Below are 27117 nucleotides of genomic sequence, written 5' to 3' on the forward strand. Positions count from 1 at the left end.
ACCATCTGAGCAGAACAATCTTTCTCAATGTGTGTGACAAGCTGACTTTATCACTATGTTGAACAACTTAATTAGAGCTAAAATAAATTAAGACATTACAGAGCATGTTCATGCTTACAACACTTACTGTGGCACTATCTGTGTTTCATCCCAGTGTCTGTAGTGTATAAAATGACAGACAACTGAAAGTCCTTCTTCCATTCCTAAAACTAATTTGGAGCTCAGAGGCAGAGAGAGAAGGAAAGAGATATCAGCAGCATCCTGGCTGGTTTAAATTCTGTTCTTGATTTTTGTCTTTTCCCTTGCTGTTCCTGTTCCTCCTCGCCCTAACTGAGTGATGTTTCCTACACACCTAATCTGCACTCAGCACTGAAAAACTACCCCTAATGTTTGTGCGTGTGTGTGTGCAGATGCGTGTCGGTGCGCATGGTGCCGGCCTTAATGTGAGCCAGCAGAGCCTTTTAATATCAGCAGAGGCTGTAGTGGAAGCACTAAGCAGACAAGGCTGCATACTGAGGAGGGAGGGATTGCCTTTTGAACGACAAGGGTGATTCATCAACTCCGCCAATCTATGGCCAGTATTCCTGTGTCACACACACAAACACACGCACACACACACAAACACACGAGTGCTAGTGCCAGAGAGTATTATCACTCTATATTGCATGGAGAAAAGAAAAGGGAGAGCTTCTCTCTGTAAAAGGTGATACACAACAAAACATGGAGATGCATTTGTATGGGGGGGGGGGGTTGACCCGATAATGAGAGAAAGAGAAAGAGAGAGAGAGAGAGAGAGAGAGAGAGAGAGAGAGAGAGAGAGATTAGGGAGAGCTCTCAGCCCCAAAGGTGGGTAAGGCAGAGGGCAGAGAGAGGAACAGAAGGGGGATAAGGGGATAAAAAGACAGAGGAAGAGCAGAGAATGAAAAAAAACCCACATTCTTTTATTCTTATCAGTGGAGAGCTTAATTGCCTTTGATGAGTCTAATTGGAGCTTTCTGAAGTCTAATAGCAGAGAAGTCCTCAGAGACGGCAGAGGACACATTACTGTAATGGCTCCTCTCTGAATCTCCTCTGCACCAAAAGTCCCCTGCTTGTCTCCTCTGTCCGGAACCACAGATGAATTTTTTTCCATTCAACAACGGCTGCTCGTGGACTATCAATGATCACGCAGAGGAGTGAGGGGGGTGTAAACCTATAGATGGGTTATGTATGTGTGTATGTGTTGAGTGTGTTTGCAGAGTAGCAGGAGCAGCAGTATTGGGTATGGGTTGACTTAATTAGGTCTGTGAGCTGCTCGCTTTCCTGTCCTCAGCAGAAGTTGATTAGCAATGCCAGCTGTCCCCAATGTAATTCAGCATGCGCATGTGTGTGTGATCCTGTGTGTACATGTAATATATGAGTATATGCATGTGTGTGAGTGTGGGGCTGTGTTGATGTGTGTGTATGTGCTAGCTGCCAGCTGCCACGCAGCGCTGCCAATCCTCCATGATTAGTACCCACTGGCAACTGGGCTCAAACTGGTGCCAAACAGACCCAGGAGGGCAACATGGCCCATGGTAATCCTCCATCCCTCCATCCCATCCTTCTCCTCACACTTCTTTCTCATCTACCTCTCTGGCTCTCCACTCTCATCAATTGCTTTTTCCATCCAAATGCTCTGCCCATCCTCCCGTTGCTTTCTGCCTCTCCGTTCAAGATATCAAATGTAAGAAGGTTCCTCCTCGCCAGGATAAGGTAAAATGATTAAAAAAAAGAGCAGATAAAGGAGCTACGGGAGAGGTACAAATATCCACTGGGGGTACAGAGCGGTGGCCAAAGTGAAGTGTGTGAAGAGTAAAACTGGGATCTCTGCCTCGACACGGTTGACTGTCACTGTGAAGGTGCCAGCCCCTGGCAAGCAGCATCACACTGTGTTCAGCTCCCAGTGGATGACCTCTTGCTACCTCTCACCTGTTGAGATTCCTCTATGTGCCTCCATATAAGCCAAGAGGCAGACAGAGAGAAGAAAGACGAGGGGAAAAATTCATTCAAAGAAGCAAGTTTTGAATAAGTGAATGTGACAAGGTGAAAGAGTGGAGGGCTGGGAAGAGATAGGGCGATTATGCATACGGTTTCCACATGTCTGGCACATTTAAAGGCGGCGCACGCACATACACACACCTACACACACTTATATACACACCTCTAAGAGTTTGGCAGAGTGCTGGCTGTTGGACAGCTCTGGCATGGCAAAGGCTGCCCACCCATCTGCCCTCTGTCTTCGTAATGCAGTTACTTGTCAATGTGCATGTGTGTGCTTGGAGAAAATTTACACACACGTACAAAAAAACACAGGCAGCCTATCGCAGCCCTTCCCATAAGTACACAAACACAGAGTCATAATTATGACACATAGACGTGGATTTTGTCCATGCACCGTAATTAGGACACACACAAGATGCGGAAAATGCACAGCAGCGATACAACGCACACGCTCTCTCTTAAATTGTGATTTTGTCAAATGTTGGCAATTCCAGCCAGGGCTTAGAGCCTAAGTCTATCAGTGGTTGAGATTACAGACAGATTTATATGATTCACAATGTCCCCAGGGACCTGTGGCCTCGCATTGGTTAATCACCGCTTCACATTAACTCTCTATGCCGCTCTTTTCACCACATAACTATAACTCTGCACCGACATGGTCTAATAGAAGACTCAAGCTATTCATGCCACTGCACTCAAAAATCACACTCTCCCGCATTGGACCTCTTCCTTTTCTGAATCATGTCTTTGACAGGGTTAAATCTCAATAATCCCACCAATCAAAAGGTTAAACCTTCCCCTGACCTTCACCTGTTTCATAGAAGAGAGAAAACACTATTCCTCCTCTGATCGCTGAATTATTGAGTCATGTTATTGTATTAGTGTGCACATTTTTCTCCAGAAACAGTGTGGATAAAATGAAAGTTTTTTAAACTGTACCTGGTTTTAGCAGATATTGCAAATATACAGACCAAATAAAATTTAAAGCCCCTAGGTAAGCATTTTTTATGTGATTATAGCTTTATTTTTCAACTTAATCTAAAGGTATATGTTGTTTTTTGGAGAATCCAGGAGAAAATTGCATGAGTAAAGCGAAAGCTGGATTTCTGTCAACTGGAAGATTGGTAGATTTTGTATCATTAGTAAGTGTTAGAGCACAGGTAGTACCTGTGTAGATGAAGCGTCCAGGTGTGCCTTTGCAGAATTGTTTGGATTTGTAGGACAGCGTGACCTCCACCACCCCGGGGATGTGTCTTGGTGGAGTCTGCACACGAATGGCATGGGGCGTGATCAGCTACGGAGAGGCAGAGAGGGCAGAAAGATTAATGCAGTGAAACTTCACATCTAAACATGTGCTCAGGGGACTATTGTCAGCTCGCCTCAGACCTTTCCTTTGCAGCTTTTGACTTTCTTTCTTTGTATAATCAGCCCAAAAAGGGTGTGTTAGTGCTAAAGCCCTCAGGTGGCCCCGTAGCCGAAGGCAATGTCGCAGTGAGGCTTAGGATGGTTATCAGTGCTGACACGGACTCTGTAGGGGGGTTCAAAAACAGTTATCTGTTTATGAATAAAATACACCTTCCTCTGCATACGTCTGTTACACAGTATAAGTAAACATATAATATGCTTGTCTCTGCTGCCCCTGTCTCTGTGTCTGTCAGCTGAGGCTGTCTAGCTGCCGTTAGCCACATTAAAGCACCACTGTGTCTTAAACAGGCTCACTTAGTGCGGTTGATGAGCCTGCTCGCCGCAAATGTGTGAGTGCCTGCTGAAGGGTCTTTGAAGGAAAACGGTAACAAGACAAAACACAGATGAGACCTCAATGAGTGCTCATTTTCTGCATGCTATAGTGAACTAGCACTCAAAGCTAGCAGCGCTCAAAAGCTATCAATGCTGCTGCCAGTACCTTGTGTATGTGCATGTGTGTGTGCGTGTTTGTGTGAGGAGTTCTAACTGTCCCTTTCATTGCTCACTTAGCTAGGCTTTCATTCTACCATTGTCTGGCCCCCACTCACCTCTCAGTGAGATAATATAGGAGCTTTTTATAGAATTATTTCTTTACTAAAGAGAAAGCTGTTTAGCTGCGCTGCTCACTGACCTTCAATTTCACACATACACTACATTTACATTTTAGTCATGTGGCAGATGCTCCTTACAAAGAGATTCATACTCTACGGTGTGCACATATTCCAATGAGGCAGATACTAACATAATAAAAGACAGGAAGAGAGCTGAGCAGAGATATGACAGAAATAAAAGCTGCCACAGAGACAAATGAGAAAGCAGGCTGCTGTTCAGATTGTAAAATAGTTCTCATATGGGCTTATAGGGCTGCAATGAATTATTGCTTTCATTATTAATTAATCTGTTGATTATTATTTCAATTACCTCATTACAATTTTAGTTTATAAAATGTTAAAAAATATGCCTATTGCAAGTTTCCCAAGGCAATGTTGGCGTCCTTGCCTGTTTTGTCTGAACAAGTTGAAAATCTCAAATGGATTGAATTTACAATGACAATAGTCTTTTTTTTTTTTTTTTTTACAGATGAGCAGCTGTAACCAGCTAATGTTCAGCATTTTTACTTGACTTGAAATGATAAGCTAAATGATCTGTTGGAGTAATTGTTTCAGCACTTGTTTACAGCAGTAGTTCACAACCTGAGGGGTTTCTTTCACTTTTGCTTTTTTCTTGTGAAATATTACTTTCACAAGAAAACTTTCACCTCTTTCCGGTTTTTCATTTTCAATCAATCTGGCAGGGTTAAAACAATCCCTGGTGTACTCACAGCTCATGCCCACACAGAGGCTGTGTCGAGGGGTTGTAAGTGGACATTGCTTCGTTATAAAGTGGCAAAAAGCCAACTAAACGTTGGGAACCATTGCTTTGCAGTACAGTAGAAGGCCTCTCTTTAATATTTTAAAATGCGGTCAGGATGCACACATATGCACATGTTCTTTCAGGCGACCAGATGGTGACTAACCTCACTCCAGACCAGCATGGTTCCAAAGATGACCTGCAGGCCGTCAAAGAAGTTGTCCCCGATGATGATGACTGTAGCGCCCCCTGTGGTCCAGCCTTCACTGGGGCTGATGGCTTTGATGCTGGGGGTTGCTGCATTATTCACAGACAAAATGGATTAGATGTTAACTAACTTAATGTCACAGCCCATACAGGTCTTCGCTATTGGCAGCATGTACAGTCCCCTCTTCTTCTTTCCATCTCTTTCTCTTTCATGCACACACACAGACACGCACACAGATCACCTCTCTCCCCTCTCCCAGGGGTTGGGGGCGAGCGAGGAATACTAATCAGAGTGATTATATGCACCCCGTTATTAAACATCACCCCTGCCCTGTGTGTGAGGGCAGCGACGGTGCACTTGTTTTATGACACGTGGCAAAGCGTGCAGGCGTGTAAATGTCAGGTGTGCTGAGTGTCTGATCAAAGGCCACGCGACCGGGGAGCAGAGCAGAGCCAACAGTAGCTCTGCCCTCTGAATACGCCGCCTTCATTAAGCAAACACTTAGCTCTTGCTCAGCTGTCTGTTTCATATATCTGTGTAGCTCTATCAGTGCTGAGCCACTGAGGACATGACCACACAGGCTTGCTTCAGCCATTACTTGGTATATTTGTAATCTGTTTTGTAAGCTTTCAGTATTTTCTCTTAAAGCATATTCTTTATATCTTATCGGACAAAGTACGTAGAATAACAACAATAAACCACATTTTCAATAACTGGTATTCAATGTGCTTTTTGACCTAATCTGTTGGTATTATGAACTTGAAGATTACTGGACGTGATTGAAGAAAAGAACAGCATTGGGAAAATACATGTTTATACAAGCTAAATCTCCTCTCCTTAACAGATATGCAGCTTGTCAGACATGCTGTAATTCTGTAAAGCGGCATAATCCACTTTAGACTGGGCTGACTTTTTTCCCTGCAGCCTAGCCTTTGCTCTTTGCTGGACTCCCTGTTCTGTTGATCCTCCCCAACAAGCTGGAATGATATTTAGCCCCCCGATACGCCTGCAGAGATCAACGTTCGCCGAGCAGCAATCTGTGGCCGTAATCATGGCCTAAGATGCCTCCTTTTCACAGCCGCTGATATTATGTGCGCTCCATGTGCTTGTGTGGATGTGTGTGTGGGTGTGGGTGTGTGTGTGTGTGTGTGTGTGTGTGTGTGTGTGTGTATGTGTGTACGTGTGTAAGTGTGTGTGTGTGTGTGTGTGTGTGTGTGTGTGTGTGTGTGTGTGTGTGTGCGTGTGTGTGTGCGTGTGTGTGTGTGTGTGTGTGTGTGTGTGTGTGTGTGTGTGTGTGTGTGTGGATTAACCAGATGGTGGAACGTGAATCCATGTGATAGGATTATACTTTGGGGTGTTCCTCACTGCCATCTGTTCAACTCTATGCACTGCTCATCTATTACTGCCTGAAATGGGCCCCCAAAGTTGTGTATTCTGCACACAAACTCAACACACAATAGAAAGAGAAGCGGAGAGGGAAACAACAAAAAGAAACCTCTGTCTTCTTTCCTATCATTTCATCTTTTCTTTACACCACTGTGCACTTTCACCCCTTCATCTCTTTGCGTCTACATCTCACCATCTCCCCCCTCGGTCTTGTTCTTTCACTCCTGTTGTTCCTCCCTCTAACCCCCGTCATCAGGAGAATAGAAAATCAGAGAAGAGGAAATTCCCAAACAAATCTCTCTGACACAGGGAACATCTGTTAGTGTACTGTGAGTACTCTTCTTTCTGTGTAAGATCCAAGTCTCGCTGACGTCTCCAATATGTCTCGTCTTTGTGAACTTTTCTAATTGTCTGTGAGACCAGTTGCAGGGACAAGTGGTCCACCTACCTCTGGAGAATAGTCATTAGAAAGACTTAACCATAACATTCAATCTTAATGCAATCTACTGTAGGCCATCATGTAAATCCCTTCTTAGTTTTTTGTCATTATCATCCCTGAGGTTGACTTTCCTCAAAGAAAAAAATATGTTTCTTTTATTCAATGTCTGGGAAATCGAAATGAGAAAATAACTGGATTAGGGACTTGGGAATCAGTGCGGGCTCCTAAATCATGAGCACATGTCATTATGAAGTATTAAAGGTTTGGGTCTGACTGTGCATGCAGGGGGTGTGTATGTGTGTGTGCATGGGTGTGTTTGAAAACCTCAGGGATGGGGAGTGATGGAGGGCTGGAGGATAAAAGCAGGTCTCCGAGGAAATAAAGCCAGTGTTGGCTTTAAGCAGAAAAGACCTCATATGACACATAGTGCTTATGCGAGGCAGAGTAGAAAGCCCAGAGGCAGAGACCTGGGGGGAGCAAGCCACAAGGGAGAGACAAGAGACTCACTAGCTACCACTCTCTCCTCTCTAAGCACGAGTTAGAAACTCGGAAAGTGAGAATCTGGGAGGAAGCAGGAGAGAGATAAGAAAGAAAGCAAGAGAGCAGGTTTGAGTGGAGACAGAGAGGGGTTGAGTGCGGAGCCAGACAGGGGGGAAGTGAGGGGAGGGGAGCTGAACAGAGAGAAAGAAAATGAGGAAGACAAAGAAAACTAAGAGAGAGAGTCTGGGTATTCTGTTCTCGCTCATAATACCGTGTTCCAGGTAGGATGGTGTTCCTTCCGAGGGGTCCAGTCTTCGAGCCCTGCGCCCGTGTTTGGAGTTGTTGTGCACGAACATGTTGTCAGAGACGGCCAGGACGTGACCTTCTACGCTCACCGTAGTCGACACAACCACCTGAGAAAGGGAAAGACAGACAGAAACATGGAACTGAGAGCCAGACAATTCTGAACTATCAAAAACAATAAACCTTACATTGATATAGAAGCGTACTACAATGTGTGGTAGTGTGAATGATGCTGTGCTAAATTATGAACAGATTCTCTGTGGGTTCATCACTCGAGGTGCCCCCTTTCACAATTCAAGCAGCAATAAAGTGCTGAAAGGCAGTCCCATCCAGTGCGGGCATTTTCCACTTTACAACACAACGCTGAGCTCGGCCCATTACATACGGTATGCATGCAGACAGTGGCATCCCACCTGAAAACGCCTCATGTCTCGAGGGTTCCCTGCATTCTTCAGGCAGTTCTGATTACACTTCAGAAAGAACTTGAGGAAGAACCTGCATATGCAAAAAGAGAGATAAGCAGAGAGAAACATTTTAGCAATTGAAAGAGCATTTGTCTGTCAATGAAAGTAGAGTGTGAGCCACTTTAAAAAAAAAACAACAAAAAACAAATAAAACAGCCATGGCAGACAAGACTCACACACCATCCCACCCTCATCCATCAGTTGTTTATGACAAAGGCATTTTTCTAAGTAAAAGCAGCTGCGGGATATTTAGTAAGACGCTACGTTGTATACCAATCTCTGAGCTGCTGGCACAGCTGGCCATAAACTCACCGGGGCAGACATGCCCCCCCCCATCCCCCTGCCGACTGCAGAGCCGTGTGACAGAGGTTGTGCTTTAGCTACTATGCAGCACGGTGTTGCCATTCCTGCCTCTCTCAATCTCAGTGTGAGAGACCACATCAACAGCACCTGCCATGCATTATTAATAGGCTGAGATGGCAAGTATGGCTACCCACATCAATACTTAATGAGGGAGGGAGGGTCGGAGGAGGAGTAAAGGGGGGTGTGTGTGTGTGTGTGTGTGTGTGTGTGTGTGTGTGTGTGTGTGTTAGTGTGTGTGTGTTTGTCTGGGGGTGGGGGGCCTTAAAAGCAGAAAGGGGACGGTTGACAATTTATTCTCTAGCCCCACCCCAAGGCTTGAAGCCTGACAACTTCTTCTTTAACTGAAACTACAGTATTGTACATTGCTCCACGCTCCCCTCTGCATTGTGTGTCTCTCTGAAAAGAAAAAAAAAAAAATCAAATGAACCGCGAAAATAAACAGCGGCGCGTACGAATAAACAGGAACCCTCAAAAGGGGGAAAATAAAACTACAACATTTCCCGGTCCCCCCTCCTGCTCCTCCTCTCTTTGAGGTAGCTCAAAGAAGTGCTGACAGCTGAAACTGCTTACAATACAGATCTCTACCAGCCAGAGAGAGAATCACTCCTTTGCTCAGCTTTTCTTTCATATGTCTTATTTTCTCCCCTCTGTTCATTTGTTATGGCGAGGATTCTGCACTGGGCAGCGTGTTTGGAGCCAACTGCCTTAGATATAATCATGCACGAGGAAATGCATCTTACACACTCACACACACACACACACACACACACACACACACACACACACACACACACACACACACACAAACATGTCAAGAGAAACACAGTAAGCAGCAGCGTGCCTTGGACAATTGCTTCATCTAGAAAAAGAAACAAGAGAGCAAAGAAGATAAATGGACAGACCAGAGTTCTGTCTCATTTCAAGGGCCAGCCTTCTGCTGTGCACATTACAAGCATCTGATGTAACACAAGAACTCATGAATGTATCCTTGACAACTTTTAAATGCATGACAGCTGGTTAGTGGTAGACATAGTTCTTCAACTGAAGAAGAAAAAGCCTCTTATGATCTGAATAACAAACTGTCCTTCTCTGGTGCTTTCTTTTTTCTTCAGCTTTGTTTGTGTTCTGATTTACGACCTTGCTGGCGCAAGAGGCTAAATCTGAGTGAGAAGGGGGGGAAAGGAAGAGAGGGAAAGAGAGAGAGAGAGAGAGAGAGAGAGAGAGAGAGAGGGAAGGGGGTAGAAAGTGATAGGAGAAAGTGACAGAAAGACGGACAGAAGGATGAGGTAGAGTATGTGAAATCCGAAAGGAGAGACAGACCACCCTCCTGTATATTTTAGAAGCTGTAGGCCAATATCTCAATAATTCATGTGACAGAGAGATGGAGTTTTTTCATTTTTTTCTTTTTTTTTACAGTGGCTGTTGGACCCCACAGGCTGAGGGTCTCCCAACTTTCTTATCTCCTCGAGGTCAGAGAGCAGCATCGCAGATGGCTGTGGACTGCATCCCATGCATCCAACACACTCCACCTTCCTAGCTGCACCTCCTGTTTAATTCATCGACTCTGCTCTTTCCCCAGCTGTCCTTCTCCTTCTCCTCTGAGGTATTCCTGATGGATGGATGATGGATAAGTGGAAGTAGGAACGTTAGGGTCACCAGAGTCAGAGGTGACTAAATCAGGAGGTTAAATATTAGAGTTTGGGAAAGGAGAAAGGAGGAGGGGACGGAGGAAAGGGAAAAGTGAGAAGGTGCTGAGATACTGAGTCTGAAAAAAAGAAGAGAGAAAGTCAGCATGCCTCATTCGCTGTGCCATATGTCAGCGTGTCCCCTCGATCTCCTGCGCGCATGGATCATCTGATTCATTATTTACATGACTTAAGGTGTCTGGAGTCAGCCGCACGGAAACATTACAAAACTGCAGCATGTTGATTCCTCTGTGCTCTATCTCATCTCCCCGGGAGCCTGGGGACTGGAATCATCGCTGCGCACATTTACATGGATCAACAGAGTGTGAGTGTGTGGTGGTGGTGGCGCTGGGGGGCGGGGGCGGGGTGGATAGAGAGCAGTGCGTGTTGATATGCAATAGCAAAAAGATTACCATAAGGATTTATGGATAATCTGATTGACAGCTGACTGGTAAATATGGACAGAAAGCTGACAATAGCCTGTAATTCTCTCATTTGCTCTGGTCAGCTCTCCATTATCATGTTTACTTCACTTTTTAATCAATAAAAAAGCTAGTCTAATCTTATCCCTATCAAATGAGCTATTTCCTCTGTTTATTCTTTACCTTGAGCTAAATATTTAAACCGTTTATGCTTTTTACTATTTCTACTTTTCTGCTCACTTGCCGACTAGTTTTCATGCAACCTTAATGGCAACATGTGGCTTAAAGGCTGGTGGGAGGTGTGTAGTGGGCAGTCAGCCTTTTGTAGCTTTTAGGTTACTGGCTATTGTGAAAAAAAAATGACTAAACACACCACCAATCCTATTTTGATGTAAATCATGATTTTCCCCTAATTCTCTCCTTATTTACCTCCTAAACACTAATATGTTGATACACGGTGTGTATATATATATATATATATATATATATACATTAGCTACTTCATAATCCTGTCATGTAGGCAGGTATTCTTGGCTTGGAATCACTGCCCTATACTGCACCTCAATTAAAATCCAGAGCAGAAAATTTTGAATGAAATCAGAAATTTGTCATTTAAATTAATGATTTAAATGTGAAAGAAACAGCTAAAACACAGAAAACCTGATTGGCAGTTTTGTGGTTACTCAAACATTTATCTTTTGTGTTTGGGACATTTAGACTCCTTACTTCAGTATTTCCCTGCATATGATGTTTCAAAACACAAATAATGATAGAAAAAATTAAGCTGTATCTCATTTCAAAACATCAATTTTCAGTTTATAAACAATATTGTCTCCTGCATTGATTCTTGTTTTGCCTCCTGTACCTTTTTAGTATTTGTGACTCTCGCTGGTTTCAAGCTGTTTTACTGTGCGCTCTCCACGGCTACAAATATTACCAGTGCAAATTGTTGCACTGACCGGATTAAATGAAATAAAACCATTTTGCTCTCACATAATTACCCCTAAATCCAGGAATGGCTGTGGAAGTGAATTTGTGTAAATAACTGCTTGGCCTCTTGAAGCCTCGTGGCATAAATTTGAAACAGCAAAAACTAACGAATAAACACATACAGCTGGTTGCCGTTGTAATTTAATGATCTCACACTTTCATCATATCGTAACCGGCATTATTTGTCACTTTGGAGCAATTAAACAGAAAATCACCCTCTGCCCATAAAAAACAAAACAAGGAAAGCAATTATAACACAACTTTTAAGTAATCCCTGTAGCATCTAAATATTATTACTGTAGTGATAAAGATTGTCTAAGCGATTAGCTAACAGCAAGGAAGCCTCCGAGGGACAATTCTGTTATATTTTCTAATAATTTTCTTACATTAGCCACAAATGAGGAAAAGAGTTGTTTTCCTTGTCAAATTCAAAAGGGATAACTTTAGAACTGTGTGGTTTTATCTTCCTCAGTTGCATTTTTTCAGCCCTTTGTTACACGTTGTGCTACACATCTTTGTGCCTCATTTCTTTATTCTTTGCCCCTCCTCTCTCGGCTCTCTCTCTGTTTTGTTCTGATGCCGAAGTGCTGTAAAAATGGCTTTGGGTGACGCCATAACTCAAACTCCCCCTCTCCCTCTCCCTCCATCCATTTCTGCCGTACAGATCATCTCTAGAAGAAAAGCGCTGTGTCTGGCTCCTAATATGCTTCATGAGGTGTGTAATTCACTGTGCTCCAGAGGGGAGCCATTTGTCTCAGGGGTTAACTAAGTGACACAACAGCACTTCCCCATGCCTGTTACCACCGTGGGACATGTTGAACTAATCTAGGCAGGTAGAGGGATGGAGGATCTTGCACTTTAGCAATTAAGCATTAAGATATGTTCAGGAAATCGATACTAATGAAGTCAGAGGCAAGTTCAAATTAAGTGTAAATATTTGTAAGCAAATATAATGTTACAACAGAAAAAAAGCAGTGATAAATAGGAGACTAAACTGAAAGTGAAGTCTGGCTCCCTCAGAGAATCGAATATCTACCTCAACTCCTGTTTTGTGTATTTTCTTTTCCTCCCCTTGTTTTTCATTTCTCATTTTCTTTCTTTTCTCTGCAACTCTTTCTTTTGCTTTTTCCGCCATGCATCACTGACACTTCAACCAAGAGCCTGACTGGCTTGTTTTCATGGTGACCTGTCTCCCTGCCTGCAGTATATGTTTAAGTGTGGAAGAACACACACACACACAGACACACACACACGCACCCACACGCACACATACACAAACTAATTTAGGGAGATTTATGAGGGGGGCCTTGCACCAGGAGCCATGCAGGCTGACCCCAGGGGTGTAGAGGGGCACTGAGTGGGGGAGGGGAGCTGGCTCCACAGGGGGGGACATTAATAATCCAGAACCAGCTCTGTCTCTGGGTCTGGCCCTGGACCTCCGACACCAGGCCATACTAATACAAGATAGATAGATACATATATAGATAGATACATTGACTAAAAAAGACAAAATATAAAGATAACGTGCAAAAACAGATATTAAACACAAAGAAACACAGGGAAAGATGACAAATAGACAGAGACCATGACACACACACACACACACACTTTGCTCCATTCCTCCGGAGTGCTACTTCTCAAAGTAGCGGCGAGCACTTCTATATTGCCATCATGTCTATCTTAAGTGTCATGATTTATTCAAATAGAACATCTCACTGCGCTGAAAAATTCATTTCCAGCTCGATCCGTGCATCCTCCCATCCTCCCCCTCATCTGTATCTGCTCGATGTGTGTGCATGTCATGTCAGCTGGATTCGCCCCGTCGTTAAATATTTCTCAGAACAAATGGACCCTGGAGTAGGGAGACGGTGGGTCAGGGGGAATCCTCGCTGTGCCATCGCCGCACAGGGAGAGGCCCCACTTGGGATAGATCGCTCCGTGCTTCCCCTGGAGCCGGAGCTCCAGTCTCAGCTTGGGGACAGAAGTCCCAGAGACACTTAACCAATTGTGTTTCATCCATTTCATCCGAAAAGGATCATTCAAAATTCAACTGAGAAAATGTGCAGGGAGCATTGAAAGACAGGCAATGAGATCTCTGCTGCTTGGGAAACAGTGTTGGAGAAAGGAGTGCTGGTTTCAACAACTTGTAGCCTGATAACATCGGTACCTGTGGCCTGGCTTTACGCCGGAGCACTGGGGAAAAAAGGCAACCAAATAAACATCTGTGCATGCGTGTGTGTATGTGTGTGTGTGTGTGTGTGTGTGTGTGTGTGTGTGTGTGTGTATATCAAAGCCATGATGAATAAGAGGCTGTCTGGGTGATGGACAAGCTTGGCAGGCAGTGCTGATTGAAACACTTCCTCTGTTGGGCCTAGCCCATTAATCTGATGGAGACAGAGACAAACAGAGCGAGGGAGAGAGAGAAAGAGAGAGGGAGAAAGTCTCCAGGCCCTCAAACCATGGGAATAATGAAGGGTCCTGGTCCCTCTCACCTCAGCGCTGAACTGCCACGCTGGGACGCTCTGCTACCCTGTCCAGCCCAAACCCTGCCCTCGTGGGACTGACCAGTGAATAATGGCCCTGTCATCAGTCTGGGTAGACGCCGCCACACAGCTGAGGGATGTGTGTGACCGTGTGTGTGTGTGTGTGTGTGTGTGTGTGTGTGTGTGTGTGTGTGTGTGTGTGGGTATGTGACCGCGCACTTATGCCCGCCTGTGAGCCTCCCTGCGCAGTCATCTACCCGAACTGTCCTCCTCTCTACCTTAGTTGAAGACTGATGTATTCATTTTGAAGAGTGTTGATTTAAGCATATGTTAAACTTAATGCATAATTCACCAACTATATATAGCTTGATATAGAGCATTGTGTCAACCCGAGACCAGCCCCATACATTGTGGGGATGAATGTGCCACTTGCAAAAGTTCTTTCTTTTTGTTCCATTTAAGCACCGTATTAAATCATAACTATGACTGTGACTGTACACTGGCTCAAGGTTACGTTTCTGAATGCAGCAGGATCAGAAATCAGAAACTTAATTAGTGTGCTGCGTTTGTTCTCGGGTAAAAACGTGTTCCCTCCAATTGGTCTTGAGGGAGGAATGTGGAAGCAGAGAGTGGGAGAGACCGAGAAAATGTGAGACAGAGAGTGTGTATGTCTGTGACGGGGGAAAGAGAGAGGGAGACTGATGCTGAACTGAGCCGTATGGCTTCCTACAGTGTATATGTAACCATGTGTGTGCGTGCATGTACGTTTGCACGTGTGTGTTTTGGCCTTGCATCCCTCCTTGTTTATCAAACATATTACAGCTCCTTCTAGATTCCTCACCTGCACACCCCCAGCCTGCTACATATGGCCCACCAATCACAAAATAAGGAATCATGCATATATTAGCATAGCTAATCGCCTACCCTCTCCATTTAATATGCAAATTTCCTGAAACATTACTGAATGCCGTCTGTTCTAAATGAATAAATTTGAATCGCAATTAGAATAATCCTTTATAATTAATGAAAACTGTCAATTTTGGTTCATAAGTAATTTGATTAAAGTGGTGATGGGACACTTATGAAGTTCATCGGGCTGCAAGGAGTGTGAGCACACAGTCGCATGCATGCATGCAAACACTCACACAAGCTGCATGACGACCAACAGCCGGGCCGGGGCTGCATTATTGATGAAGATGATTAATAAACTTATGAAAGTGGTTGTCACACATGCCAGACCTTTTTTTTTTTTTTTTTCAAACCCAACACAACTTCTTCCCACTCCCTTACTGCCGTGGAGAAACAACAGATCAATCACGCCTTTCTGCCACCTGACAGAAAGGGAAAAGTGAGGAAGTGAGGGAGTGATTGAAAGGGTTTCCCAGCCTCCTGGTGCTGTGTCAGTGGCCTGTCTGTCCGGTGGGAGACACTGATGGACTGTCGAGGCAGAGAGAGCGCCGCACACACACATGCCAAGTCATTACAGGGGGCTGAAACGCTTCTCTGTTGTTTTGCACAGGAGGATGGGGCAGTGCAGCTGTTTTTTTTTGTTTTTTTTCTCTGTATACAATAACATGTTATGAGGAGCATGTAGTTAAAGTACAGGGAGGCTGGTGTGCAACTGCTCATCAACATCCCCGTCTTCACTATTAACTCTCTCATGCTGTGCTATGCTGCTATCGAATCGTAAAATGGTGTCACTTAAATCAGAGTCACTCAACTGTGGGAAAGTGTGTGCTGCGTGTGTATCTCTTCCCCCTGTACGTTATGTATATAAACGTGAGTATGCTGGTGTTCGTGCGCCAGCTCGAACACGAATGTGTGTATGTGAGTGTGTTTGCATGGCTTCAACCCAATAATAATGGTCCAGATAGTGTAGAGCCTCGCAGACTAATTAGCCAAATCACTGAGAAAATAGCAGCTTGCTAATTAATGGGTATTATGGCATTTCAGAAGTCACTGCTCTAATTGGGAGGGAACTGAGCCTCACATTTCCATACTGCAGTAAAACCCGCTTTATCTGTCTGTCTATCTGTCCGTCTGTCTACCTACTTGACATGCTTGCTTTTAAACACAATCTTCCACAGGCACACAGGGAAAATAATTATCCTGCATGAGCTCATATTTTCAAACATACACACAGCAATGTACAGGATGTATACATGCAGTTTCAATTTTTGCCCCTAAAGGAAAGTATTTTAACTACGAGGCGACAAGGATCACAAAACATTTATGTAACCTCTGACCCATTATCTTTTATATTTATTCTAATTCAATAGCTTTATATTGCTGTGAAAGAAAAAAGAGCCTGATGCAAGTGAAATGGTGAGTAATATAATCATTCTGAATAATTCTCCCTCTTATTTTGTATGTGTGAGTGTATCTCCATCCAGCCCTCTGATACACAATGAATACATGACTATCCCCTATAGATTCCTCTTAACCCTATCAGACGGTGGGACAATCAAAATAGATTTGCATTCAAATGCCACATGCTCGGTATCAAATATCAAATCAAGCTGGAGTCAGTGAGACAGACAGACAGTCACCTCCTCCCTGCTTCCTCCACCTCCCCTCCTGCACCCACTCCTCCTTTCTCCTCTCAGGGTCCCAGGGACCCCCATTCTCCCCCGGACGAGCTCTATGGAGGAGTGACAGGCTGTGGCCAGGGCTTGATTGACAGCCTGTTGATGCCTCTCTTTCCACCACACACACACACACACACACACACACACACATTTGCCTCCACCACCTCCCCCTGCTCGTGCACTGGTCTGGGTGTCTGTGATAGCCCCTGGGCTAGTGCCCCGCAGGCTGCACAGCACTATACATACAAATCACAGTGTGTCAGCCTTGTGAATGGGCCCATTTTGACTTTGTCCTTGTAAAGTCAGGCCCCCCTTGAAGCGGGCTGGATCTGTATCCTGCCTCTTTTTTTGCTTTCCCTCTCATTCTTATATACACACACAGGCAGATGCAAGATGTAACTTATACAAAGGGACAAGGAGTTGTAGTATGCACACACATAAACACAAGTGCACAGAAACACACTGGAAAAATGGCAGATTTAAATGTGGTGCTAATGGGCAGCACTTCACAGGAGCAGGGTATAAATACATCAACAACAACACAACCGCATAGACGGTCCACACACACCATAACAGGCAAGACCTGGGGCCTAATCTCACACACTCAGCTAGTACACCTGGTTAATGTTTAGAGAGCAGTTATAGTCAATTACATTCCCATATAACGCATAAACCTCCACCCTGCCTGTGTCGGGAGAGTAATTGAAAACAGGCGCAGAGCGCACCAGGGTCCAGGCAAAAAGTCAACCTCCCACCCCTGACTTTCCCATTCAATATATGTGCTGTCTTCCCATTCCATATTCTGGTGTCCGGGGGGTGAATGTAAGGGCGAGGAAGGGATGGGTTTGCCATTTGGATATAAGGCAGTGAAAGAGCAGGAGGATATGGAGTCACATGAGCTACTGGAGAGGAAGACAAAAGGAGTGGGAAGGGGGAGATGGTGAGGGCTTTGTTTCCCAGGTGAGGTCCAGGGGAGGAGCAGTTTAGGGTCGGGGTGAGAGGGTGGTGGACTGGTGGTGGTGTTCCATGTGGGTGTGGGGTGGGGGAGTTAAGGGGGACAGCAGTTGTAAGTAGGAGTTTGAGACTGACAGGTGACATTACCCTGCGTCATGGCTGGAAGGACAGAGGGACAGAGGGCGCGATGGTTATCCAAGCAGAGAAATGTCACCGTCCAGACACCGCTGTGACACACACACACACGCACGCACGTACGCACGTACGCATGCACAAACAAGAGCTGCACAGACACACATGCGCACATAAGCACACAAAGATCCAGGACAAAGGAGTCTGGAGTCTTTGAGAGTGAAAAAGGCTGGCTACAGTGGGCAGAGATGAAGAGATTACATCCTCTCCATTTAAAAAAGGAGGAGATGAGAATAAAGAGACAAAGCAGAAGAAAAGGCTAAGAGTCATGGACTATACTTTTACCAGTCAAAAACGCTGCATTTTTTCAAATTGTCTGCTTTCTAAACATAAGCCTCCTCTCACGAAGTTTGTTATTTCTTCACATTTGTCCCTTTTCAGTCTGTTCTCTACCGTTTTCATTAAAGCCTAAACTAATTTCTGGCAAAGCTTATAAAATGTCCATATTGCTGCTCATTCGACCCCATTGATTTTGTCTTTGGTTAAATATTCACGACTGTGGATGCAATTAACATGCTGTTAATGAATAATTGATCGCATCTTAAGCAGCCATAAAACTCATGCATATTAATTATTGAAACAGGAAATATGAAAAAAACAACCTTCCTTGTTTTGCCTCAATCAACCTTCTTTCATTTTGTTTCTTTAGTGGGAAAAGGCACGTTGAGAGTATTTGAGGGGGAAAAGTGCAGCTCTTCAGTGTGTGTGTGTGTGTGTGTGTGTGTGTGTGTGTGTGTGTGTGTGTGTGTGTGTGTGTGTGTGTGTGTGTGTGTGTGTGTGTGTGTGTGTATGGGAAGGAGACAGGCAGAAAGTGTTATGAACACTATGCAAATGCCTCACATAGACACTGCTTTAACAGCTCTTGTATGCATTTAGCTGCCTTTCGAGTACATCCATTTTGCTCATACATGCATCTCTAGGTATGTGTCTGTGTGCCGCACAGCTCGAACTGATGCGGAGCAAAGTGCGGGTGAGCGTTTTGTTGACAGCCTCTGTGTGACAGATGTACTAGCTGCCTGTTTTGAGAGGCAAGTGTTTACCAGGACCCAACACAACAAAAAAAAAATCTAACGAACATGGGAGGCTTGTCAGCGCGAGACCGGAGATCAGACAGCCAACCTTAAGCTTTCCTCTCCCACTGTGTCTGTACTGGTGTATGGTTATAGGCTGATGTTGCCCCTGGTACCTCCCTGGAACCTCGTGTGTGGAGAACAATTGCATTGAGAGTGAGTTGGGTGCAGGAGTCAGTCTTGAATGTGCCTCGCATTAATGCTGGGGTGCACCTGTGAACAGGTTAATATTCGACTCTGCTCCCGTTGTGCATGTATGAGAGCAAAACTGTGTGTTTGTGCACAGTTTGGGGGGGTTAATTCATTATCCGTACATCCTGCACTCCTAAACCACTCTAAAATGTCCTGACATGAAAATATATCCCAGAAGCAGCCTTACACTCCAGGAAAGAACCAATTTACATCGTGGCTTGTTATTTATTTAGCACAAAAAGAGCTCTTGGAGGTGTGAGGTGTGTATGTGTGTGTTACCCCCCTCTATCCCCCTCTCCGGAACCTAACTAACTACTCGGTGATGTTGGTGCCTCGGAGCTAAAAGTGACAAGCCGTCAATTGTGTTCCAATATTAACCCCCTCTCAATGTCTGCGTACCCGTCTTCTTTTCTGTGATGTTGGCTTGATCAAAGAGGCACCACTTTGGTAAAAATAACCAGGGAGAGTGAGATGGAGGACACCATGCTGCTTCCAGACTGATGAATGCCGGCCAGTCTTTCAGCAAAACACTGTCCCCCTTTTCTTTCCCTTTCTTTGTCTCCCCTTCTCAGTCTTTCTCTCTCTTGAGGAGGCAACATGAGGCGTTGGCTGAGCATGATTTAGTATCTTAAGCCAGGCAGTAAGTAGTAGTTCATGGACTGTACGATATACAATTTTATGGGGAGGGAGAGGCTATATGCTGAAGCTTTTTATATGGAGAGGAAGACAGTGCTCGCCAACATTTTTTCCCCCTATTTAGTCCTTACTATTCTGAAGAGAGACTGAAATAAGGCTGTGCAGGGGATAAAAGAGAGAAGCAGACCACCAGAGAGACAGAATATGATAGAAATATGCCCTGTGTCTGTGTTTCATCTTAGAAGGTTCACCTAGCGGTGAGATTCCTCAAACGCACCTTCAGTCATCAGCAAGGCGTGCTGAGGGGAGAGGGTTGGAGAGAGAGAGAGAGAGAGAGAGAGAGAGAAAGAAAAGCGGGAAGGTAAGCACACACACACACATGAACAGAGAGAGAGGGAGAGATGGGAGGTGGATCTCTGTGGCTAATTCTCTGGGTGTGGGAAAGCAGAGCACCTAACACAGGTTGGCCTGGTTTCAGTAATGAGTTTGATTCTTCTCTCTGCCTCCTCAGTCTCACTGGGGACCGAGACTGCATAATAACATCCTCCAAACACACACATACACACATGCACACACACACACACACACACACAAGCACAAACAGGTCTATGGGGAGCTAATTATTCTCACCTGTGTTAATTATTGCTGTAAGCCAATCAGCGGACTCTGTGCTAATTAGGCAGTGTTAGGTCTGATTAGTGTTTTGCAGCAGGCCCACTCAAACTGTTATCTACCATACTAGTCCCCTCAGGCGAGAGAGGAGAACAGGTGGATGCTTGCCAGGTGTGTGTGTGTGTGTGTGTGTGTGTGTGTGTGTGTGCTCTTGCTAAATAATAAATAACTGAAGGACAGCCTAAATTCACAATTAAACAAAGTCTAATCAGTTTCTTTCCGAATCAAACTTCCATTAAACAAAACAACGCATGCCATCAATTCAACTAGTCTCTACCCTCTGAGTTAATTGGCCCTGGTTTAGGGTCATTGCTTTTATCTGGACAAACAGCCCCTGTGCCCTTTTAGTTAATGAGGGCTGATCCAGGATCAGTTATGTCACTAATGGCTCCTTTTTGCCAGGATAACCCCTCGGATTGATCCACACATCACACATGCAACCCCCGTCCTGACCCATGCGCACTATCTGTGTGTGTGTGTGTGTGTGTGTGTGTGTGTGTGTGTGTGTGTGTGTGTGTGTGTGTGTGTGTGTGTGTGTGTGTGTGTGTGTGTGTGTGTGTTTAGCAGAGAAGCCTAGATGCTTAAAAACCAAAGAAAGGCAGGGAAGAAGTTGTAGATGGAGGGTCTGTGGATCTTCTCCCAGCTCAGAAGAATAAAAAGAAAAAAGGAGAAAAGGGGAGAAAAGAGGAGAAAAGATGAGACGGAGGCCAGAGGAAACCTTCCTCTTATGACACGATTGATTTTCTTTCAGAGGCTTGAGCCTGTCACTACTGAACACTTGGTCCCCCACTCCTCCACACACACACACACACACACACACACCCAGACACACACACATACACATATACACACACAAAATCTCCGTGCCCTGACCTCCACATGTGCCTGCTGGTCCATACTGGGTCTAATGACACAAGGGCCTCCCATAGATCAATACTAAGCTGTCACTCAGTTGGCAAGCACACACACTCACTCACATACATACACATACAAAAGCAGTCGGACAGATGCATATACACACATACACACATGCGAGGCGGGTTATACATTTGCACATTTGTGTATGCTGGAAGCGATGTTTTCTACAACCTCAGCAGATGCCCTCCTTCTCCCTGTCTGCCCCCCCACCACCACACACACACACACACACACACACACACACACACACACACACACACACACACACACAAACTGGACCAAAGCCACATTCTCTCTCCTCAGCCGCTTTCTCACCCTCCCGTTCCCTCACACTGAGAGTCTGGGTCCTGCTGTAATATTGATGAGCAAGGATGGAGGCCTTATAAAAAGTGATAGGTCCATGTGATTGTAAATTATAAATTGTTATTGATTTAATGTCAATGCCCGCATGCAAATGCAAAAAGACACACACACCACACACCCAGACAGACACACACACACACACACACACACACACACACACACACACACACACACACACACACACACACACACAAAAGTATCAAAACAGCCACACGGCAGAGAAGGAGAAGAATCATTTTTTTTCCCTCCTCTTGACTAACTTATTCCACGTCATTCACAGCCATCTCTTCCTGTTTCTTTTCAACTTTCCATCCCCCCTCCCTCCTTCACTCTCTCTCTCCGCTTCCTCAACAATGTCAAGCACCCATCCGCCTCTCTTCATACACATCTCAAGTGCCACTTACAAAACCAGACTCGGACTTGAGCCAAACTCTCCCCTCAGTTGTTCAGCGTTTGTGCAACTGTCAGTGTGCGTTACTTTTGGTCCCCTCAAGTCAAGATCACAGAATAAAAAAAACAAAACAAAACAAAACAAAAAAAACCCTCACAAATCATTGCAGTCGAGCATTTTCTTTTAATTCTGGACAAACACGATAATTTATGTTCAACTAAAAAATTGTTGACTGTGAAAAGCTCTGGTTAAAAACATTTGTTTGTCTCTGTTAAATCACTAATTATAGCCTGGCACAACACAGGGCAGATGCAGGCTAATTCACCATTAGGCCGTTTGGTGTTTATTAAACTTTTATAATGTGATCACTCTGATAACGGCACAATTGTTTCCCTGGGCATGTGTGATTATACTGTTGTACCCCTCTGTCCCCTTGTAATGGCTCCCACTGTTTGTGTGTGTGTGTGTGTGTGTGTGTGTGTGTGTGTGTGTGTGTGTGTGTGTGTGTGTGTGTGTGTGTGTGTGTGTGTGTGTCCGTATATGTGTGTGTGTGTCTTGGAGCTTGCGGAGTAGTGTTTTCCATTTCTCATTAGAGTGGCACAGACTCCTGCTGCAGGGTCAATGGAGGGGGGAGAGGCTGTGTGAATATGTGTGTGTGTGTGTGTGTGTGTGTGTGTGTGTGTGTGTGTGTGTGTGTGTGTGTGTGTGTGTGTGTGTGTGTGTGTGTGTGTGTGTGTATCTGTTTGAAAGGGAGTGGGGTGGTAATGAGCACAGAACATAATACTACGGCGTCCATTAATGCTCTGAGGCAGTGACATTAGGCATACTTAACTAATAGAGCCAGTCTCTGCAATTACCCAGTGTTATCTCTGCAGCTTTAGAGGGGAACCGGCTTTAATAAATGTTTGTAGTAATGTGATAAATGCCAGGTTTGCTCATTTGTAATCTACACTGCGGGACAAGGGGAAACGGGTAGATCTAATTGTTTTCCTTTGGATTCGAGGATGTGGTTGAGTTCAGAGAAGTCCTCTGTAGGAAAAAAAAAAAACATCTTTCCATTTCAGAACCTTCTCCTCCAGGTACAACTCTCTCTCGCTGCTGTCTGTCTATCTATCTCTCTAAGTCTTCACTCTCAGCTCTCAGTGGGGTACTGTTACAACTGTCCTCCCGTCAAACAGAGAAAAGCAGCCTGTACCCGACGCTCACCGTCACGTCTCTGCCTCCTCTTTTTCCTCTCCTCTCATCTCTCTTTCATCCCAGCCCACATCAGAGGTGCGGGCGTGATTGTGTGTGTAAACATCTTGTCATGCTAACACAGGCATCATGACAGAACAGTGATGCGCTTCATTAACGGTGAGCTTGTAAGTTTTGTCTTTGTGTTTGAATGTGTGTGTGTGTGTGTGTGTGTGTGTGTGTGTGTGTGTGTGTGTGTGTGTGTGTGTGTGTGTGTGTGTGTGTGTGTGTGTGTGTGTGTGTGTTTGGGATATATGTCTGTCCATAAGTGTGGAGAGTAAGAGGGTGTATCTTGAATTTTACAAGGTCAGTGGCAGATACATGGAGGAGATGGATATTCTGGGTGACACAATTTAAGAACCAATTCTGCAAAAGCAAAGTTAATACATTCTCCATGTTAGTTACACCTTACAGCTCCCGCAAGCTTCGCTCAGAATATCTACCAAAAAGAAAAACTGTCAATTACCAAGCAAGTAATCACTTGTTAAAGAATGTGCACTAACAATTTCTCCTCCTTGCACACCCTCACTCTTTTGGCAGTAAATCATCCCTGTTTGTGTGAAGACAATAGCCAGAGGAAGAGAGAGAGGGAGTGGTGTAAGCGAGAGAAAAAAGCGGGTACAGGAGGGAGGCAGAGGAGAAAGCTGCGCTGTTAATTGTTTTCCACAAAGAGGTTGCAAAGGTCTGTGCGTTTGAACTGAATGTCACCTCATGTAAATCACAGCTCCTGTGTTGGAGAAGCCAATAACCGGGATAATTAGTGTGACTCTCCCGCGCTGCACACATAGAGATCGAGGAAGAACACGCCGCCGAGGAAGAGCGTTCAAACGTGGGGAAGATTCCAAGTGTGATTAACCAAAAACCTTTCAGAGTTAAATCTGGAGTTTTGAGTGGGAGGACCAAAGAAAAAGACACATAGACAGTGGGGCAGATAGACAGAGGAGGAGAGAAGAAGAAGAAGAAGAGAGACACATGGATGGAGAAAATCAGAGAGACAAACACAGAAAGAAAGGAAACGAGTGAACATTCCTCTCAGCGAGGTCAAGCCACTCGGCAAACAAACAAACAACGTTAGCAGCACACAAAGGGGTGAGGCGGTGTAAAACAACAAAGTGTCTCAGTCGATTGCCTACGCCTTACTTTGTCTCCCCTCATCACTTACATAAACACAAACAAAGGCCTTTAAATTCAGCTCAGCTTTTTGAAGTGGAACAGTGACATGTGCTAGGGTCTCATTTGTTGATGATTAATGCAAAGTAAAAAGAATATATTAGGAATGTAAGAATATATCATGCCTTTGATCGAACAATGCTATTGACCATAATTGTCTGCATGTTGACGTCCCTGCTTTACATCTAATTAAGGCAGAGATACTTTCTTGAAGATTTCCTTTTGTCTCTTAATGTTACAGCTCGAATTAGTCAAGCTCAGTGTCACAATATTCATATATAAGACCAGATATGAAAAGGTTGGACTTGGAAATGAAGATATGGTTACTAAAAGCACTATAGTACTAACTGTATAGGTGCCTGAGTATAAGTGGGTTTTTTTAATGTTTTTAGAGAAAATTAAACATCATCCTTCAGACAAAGAGCAAAATATCACATAAAATAATCTGAATATTTTGAAAGTATCATTCCTATGTTGCAGAGTCCCACCACCACTATCACACTACATATCTCTCCCTCCCTGTCTCCCCCAGTGCCGAGCAGGTTTTCCTTCAATTGTGGCGTGTGAAACTGAGAGCGCCGCTCACAGCGCCTGGCCAGCGATCCATTCTTCCTGGACAGATTGATGGAAAACAATCAACAGACTATACATCTTGCTCAGGCACAGTGGGTCACCAGCACTCATCCTGGACACCTGGATTTACATCCTGGGCTACAGTGCTGAGGTAAAGTGCCATAGGAGGGGCTGGGAGGGAAACTGGCCGATAGGAAGTGAGACGCCAGGTTGGGGGGTATGGAGCTGGCATGTAGCATACTGTCTGCGTTCTCACTTAGCAGAAATAACCAGTAAACAATGAATCACCAGCGAGGGGCTGAGATCAGGGCAGCTGGAAGCTATGTTGCTCGATGACACACCGGCTCAGCCTGCTGGGAGAGGAAGCCTGAGTATCCTTCGCTGAGAGAGGAGCTGGTGTGTCTATTCAATTACGAGCAGCAACACGGGCAGCCATGCAGCACTGTGGCTGTGAGAGAGCTTTTAGTGGGCCTTGCGCTAGACTGTCCACACACATCAGAGCACTGAGCAAACAAAGCCTTGCTCCTGCCACACACACACATAGCCATGCATGTCCAAATGTATAGCATCTCACCAAGAGGCACACAGTCGTGCTCTTCACGCCTCATTTGAAAAGCAAATTGAGCGCATCTTCTAGGGCGAGTCCCGGACTAAATCCTGGAAAACGTAACTCTTTCCTCACTTGCAGTACCACACACATTCACACGTCATACATGAGACCTTTCATAAGGTAAATATATCTTCATTCTATTTAACTCCCCTTCTATCTCTATCTCTCCATCCTGCAATTTCCAACACCAAAAATGTCTTAAATAGCTCTCAGAGAAGTAGGACGCTACTCATTTGGGTCAGCTCTGGCCGGCCAAAACCCCTCATTCTGGGACAGAACAAACACTGACACAAAGGCAGAGGGAACGGCCAAGGAGAGCAGCCAGGTCAAGCAGGGAATGTCAAGCAGTAATGACAAAGCAGTTCACAGAGAAAATAGAGCTACAACTGTTCTATTTACAGCAGACCCAGCCAAAAAAACTCCCCATGTCATGAAACCCAGAACATTTCACTGTAATGACATTTGTAAATTACATTTTATATGCCCTAATAAACTGATTGCTACCTTGATTCATCTGGGGAACATTAGCTTAACTACCTATAAAGTGTGATGGCAGCTCTGTTTTAGTTTATTAGGGAAAGAATTAAAACACAACAATGTAATACACACACAAACTTGAGCATTAAAAATACTTATTTCCAGTGTGTTCCCTGTTGTTTCCTAACCGCAAAAAAACAAAAACAGCTTGTGTTAATTTGATATTTCATATTGGGATAAACAAACTCAGGTATAGTCTGCAAATGATGTGTTATTTTTTTGTGGGGTGTTCAGAAATGAAAACGAGCCAGTTGTTCGGGGGGCGAGAGTGCTGAAGGTCTGGATGAGGGAGAAAGAGGCAGCGCTGTTTTAGAGGCTCCTCGACCTCCAAACTCCCTGCTGTCAATCAGCGCAGTCGTCTGTCCCCTGGGGCCACGCTTTCCTCCAACCCTGGGGGGGGACCACCGCAGGGAAAAAAGAACACAACCAAACAGATGCAGGGAGCTGCAGGTCAACGTGTGTGTGTGTATGTGTATATGCGTGCGTGTTATATTTTTGCCCGCGTGTGGATTCTTACAACTGCGCATGCGTGCGTCTGCATATGTATTTGTGTACTGTGCATGAGTTTATCTGAGGGTGAGAGCTGCATCTGTGCCTATGTGTGTGTGTGTTTGTGTTCTTACATGTGTGACGCAGATTTGTGAGGCAGCCAGCACCTGAGGGAGGCGAGTTCTGCCTGCATATCGATGAGCCAGCAACTCTGCCTCTTTGCCCCTGAGCCCTGCGCAAACACCACAACCAGTTCAGGGCCAGTCCTTTTCAAAGCCCCCCGTAACATCTAATGCAGCTGTCCCCCCTAAAACTGCAGAAAAATAACCAGCACGTCATCGGGAACATACACCCACTAAAGAGGAAAGGACCTTGCCAAAATTAATGGCACAATCTGACAAGATCTCTCCTCCCCCACAGAGAAATAACAAAACAAGCGCAAGGAAGATCATACAAGTTTAAAAGGTGCA

The 27117-nt window shown here is 44.8% G+C and overlaps 1 protein-coding gene across 2 annotated transcripts in view; it reads right to left on the minus strand.

The window, feature by feature from the left end:
* ebf1a (EBF transcription factor 1a) overlaps positions 1-27117 on the minus strand; it is a 54425-nt gene that overhangs the window by 16708 nt on the left and 10600 nt on the right. For both annotated transcript variants that reach the window (XM_040120418.1, XM_040120417.1), the window contains exons 7-10: positions 8066-8147; positions 7621-7762; positions 5003-5133; positions 3190-3316 (exon numbers count right to left, since the gene is read on the minus strand). In XM_040120418.1, the coding sequence (XP_039976352.1) occupies positions 3190-3316; positions 5003-5133; positions 7621-7762; positions 8066-8147 (482 nt within the window). The remainder of the gene's footprint in view (positions 1-3189; positions 3317-5002; positions 5134-7620; positions 7763-8065; positions 8148-27117) is intronic.

Source organism: Xiphias gladius, chromosome 23 (assembly GCF_016859285.1).
Source record: "Xiphias gladius isolate SHS-SW01 ecotype Sanya breed wild chromosome 23, ASM1685928v1, whole genome shotgun sequence".
In the NCBI taxonomy this organism is placed as follows: domain Eukaryota; kingdom Metazoa; phylum Chordata; class Actinopteri; order Istiophoriformes; family Xiphiidae; genus Xiphias; species Xiphias gladius.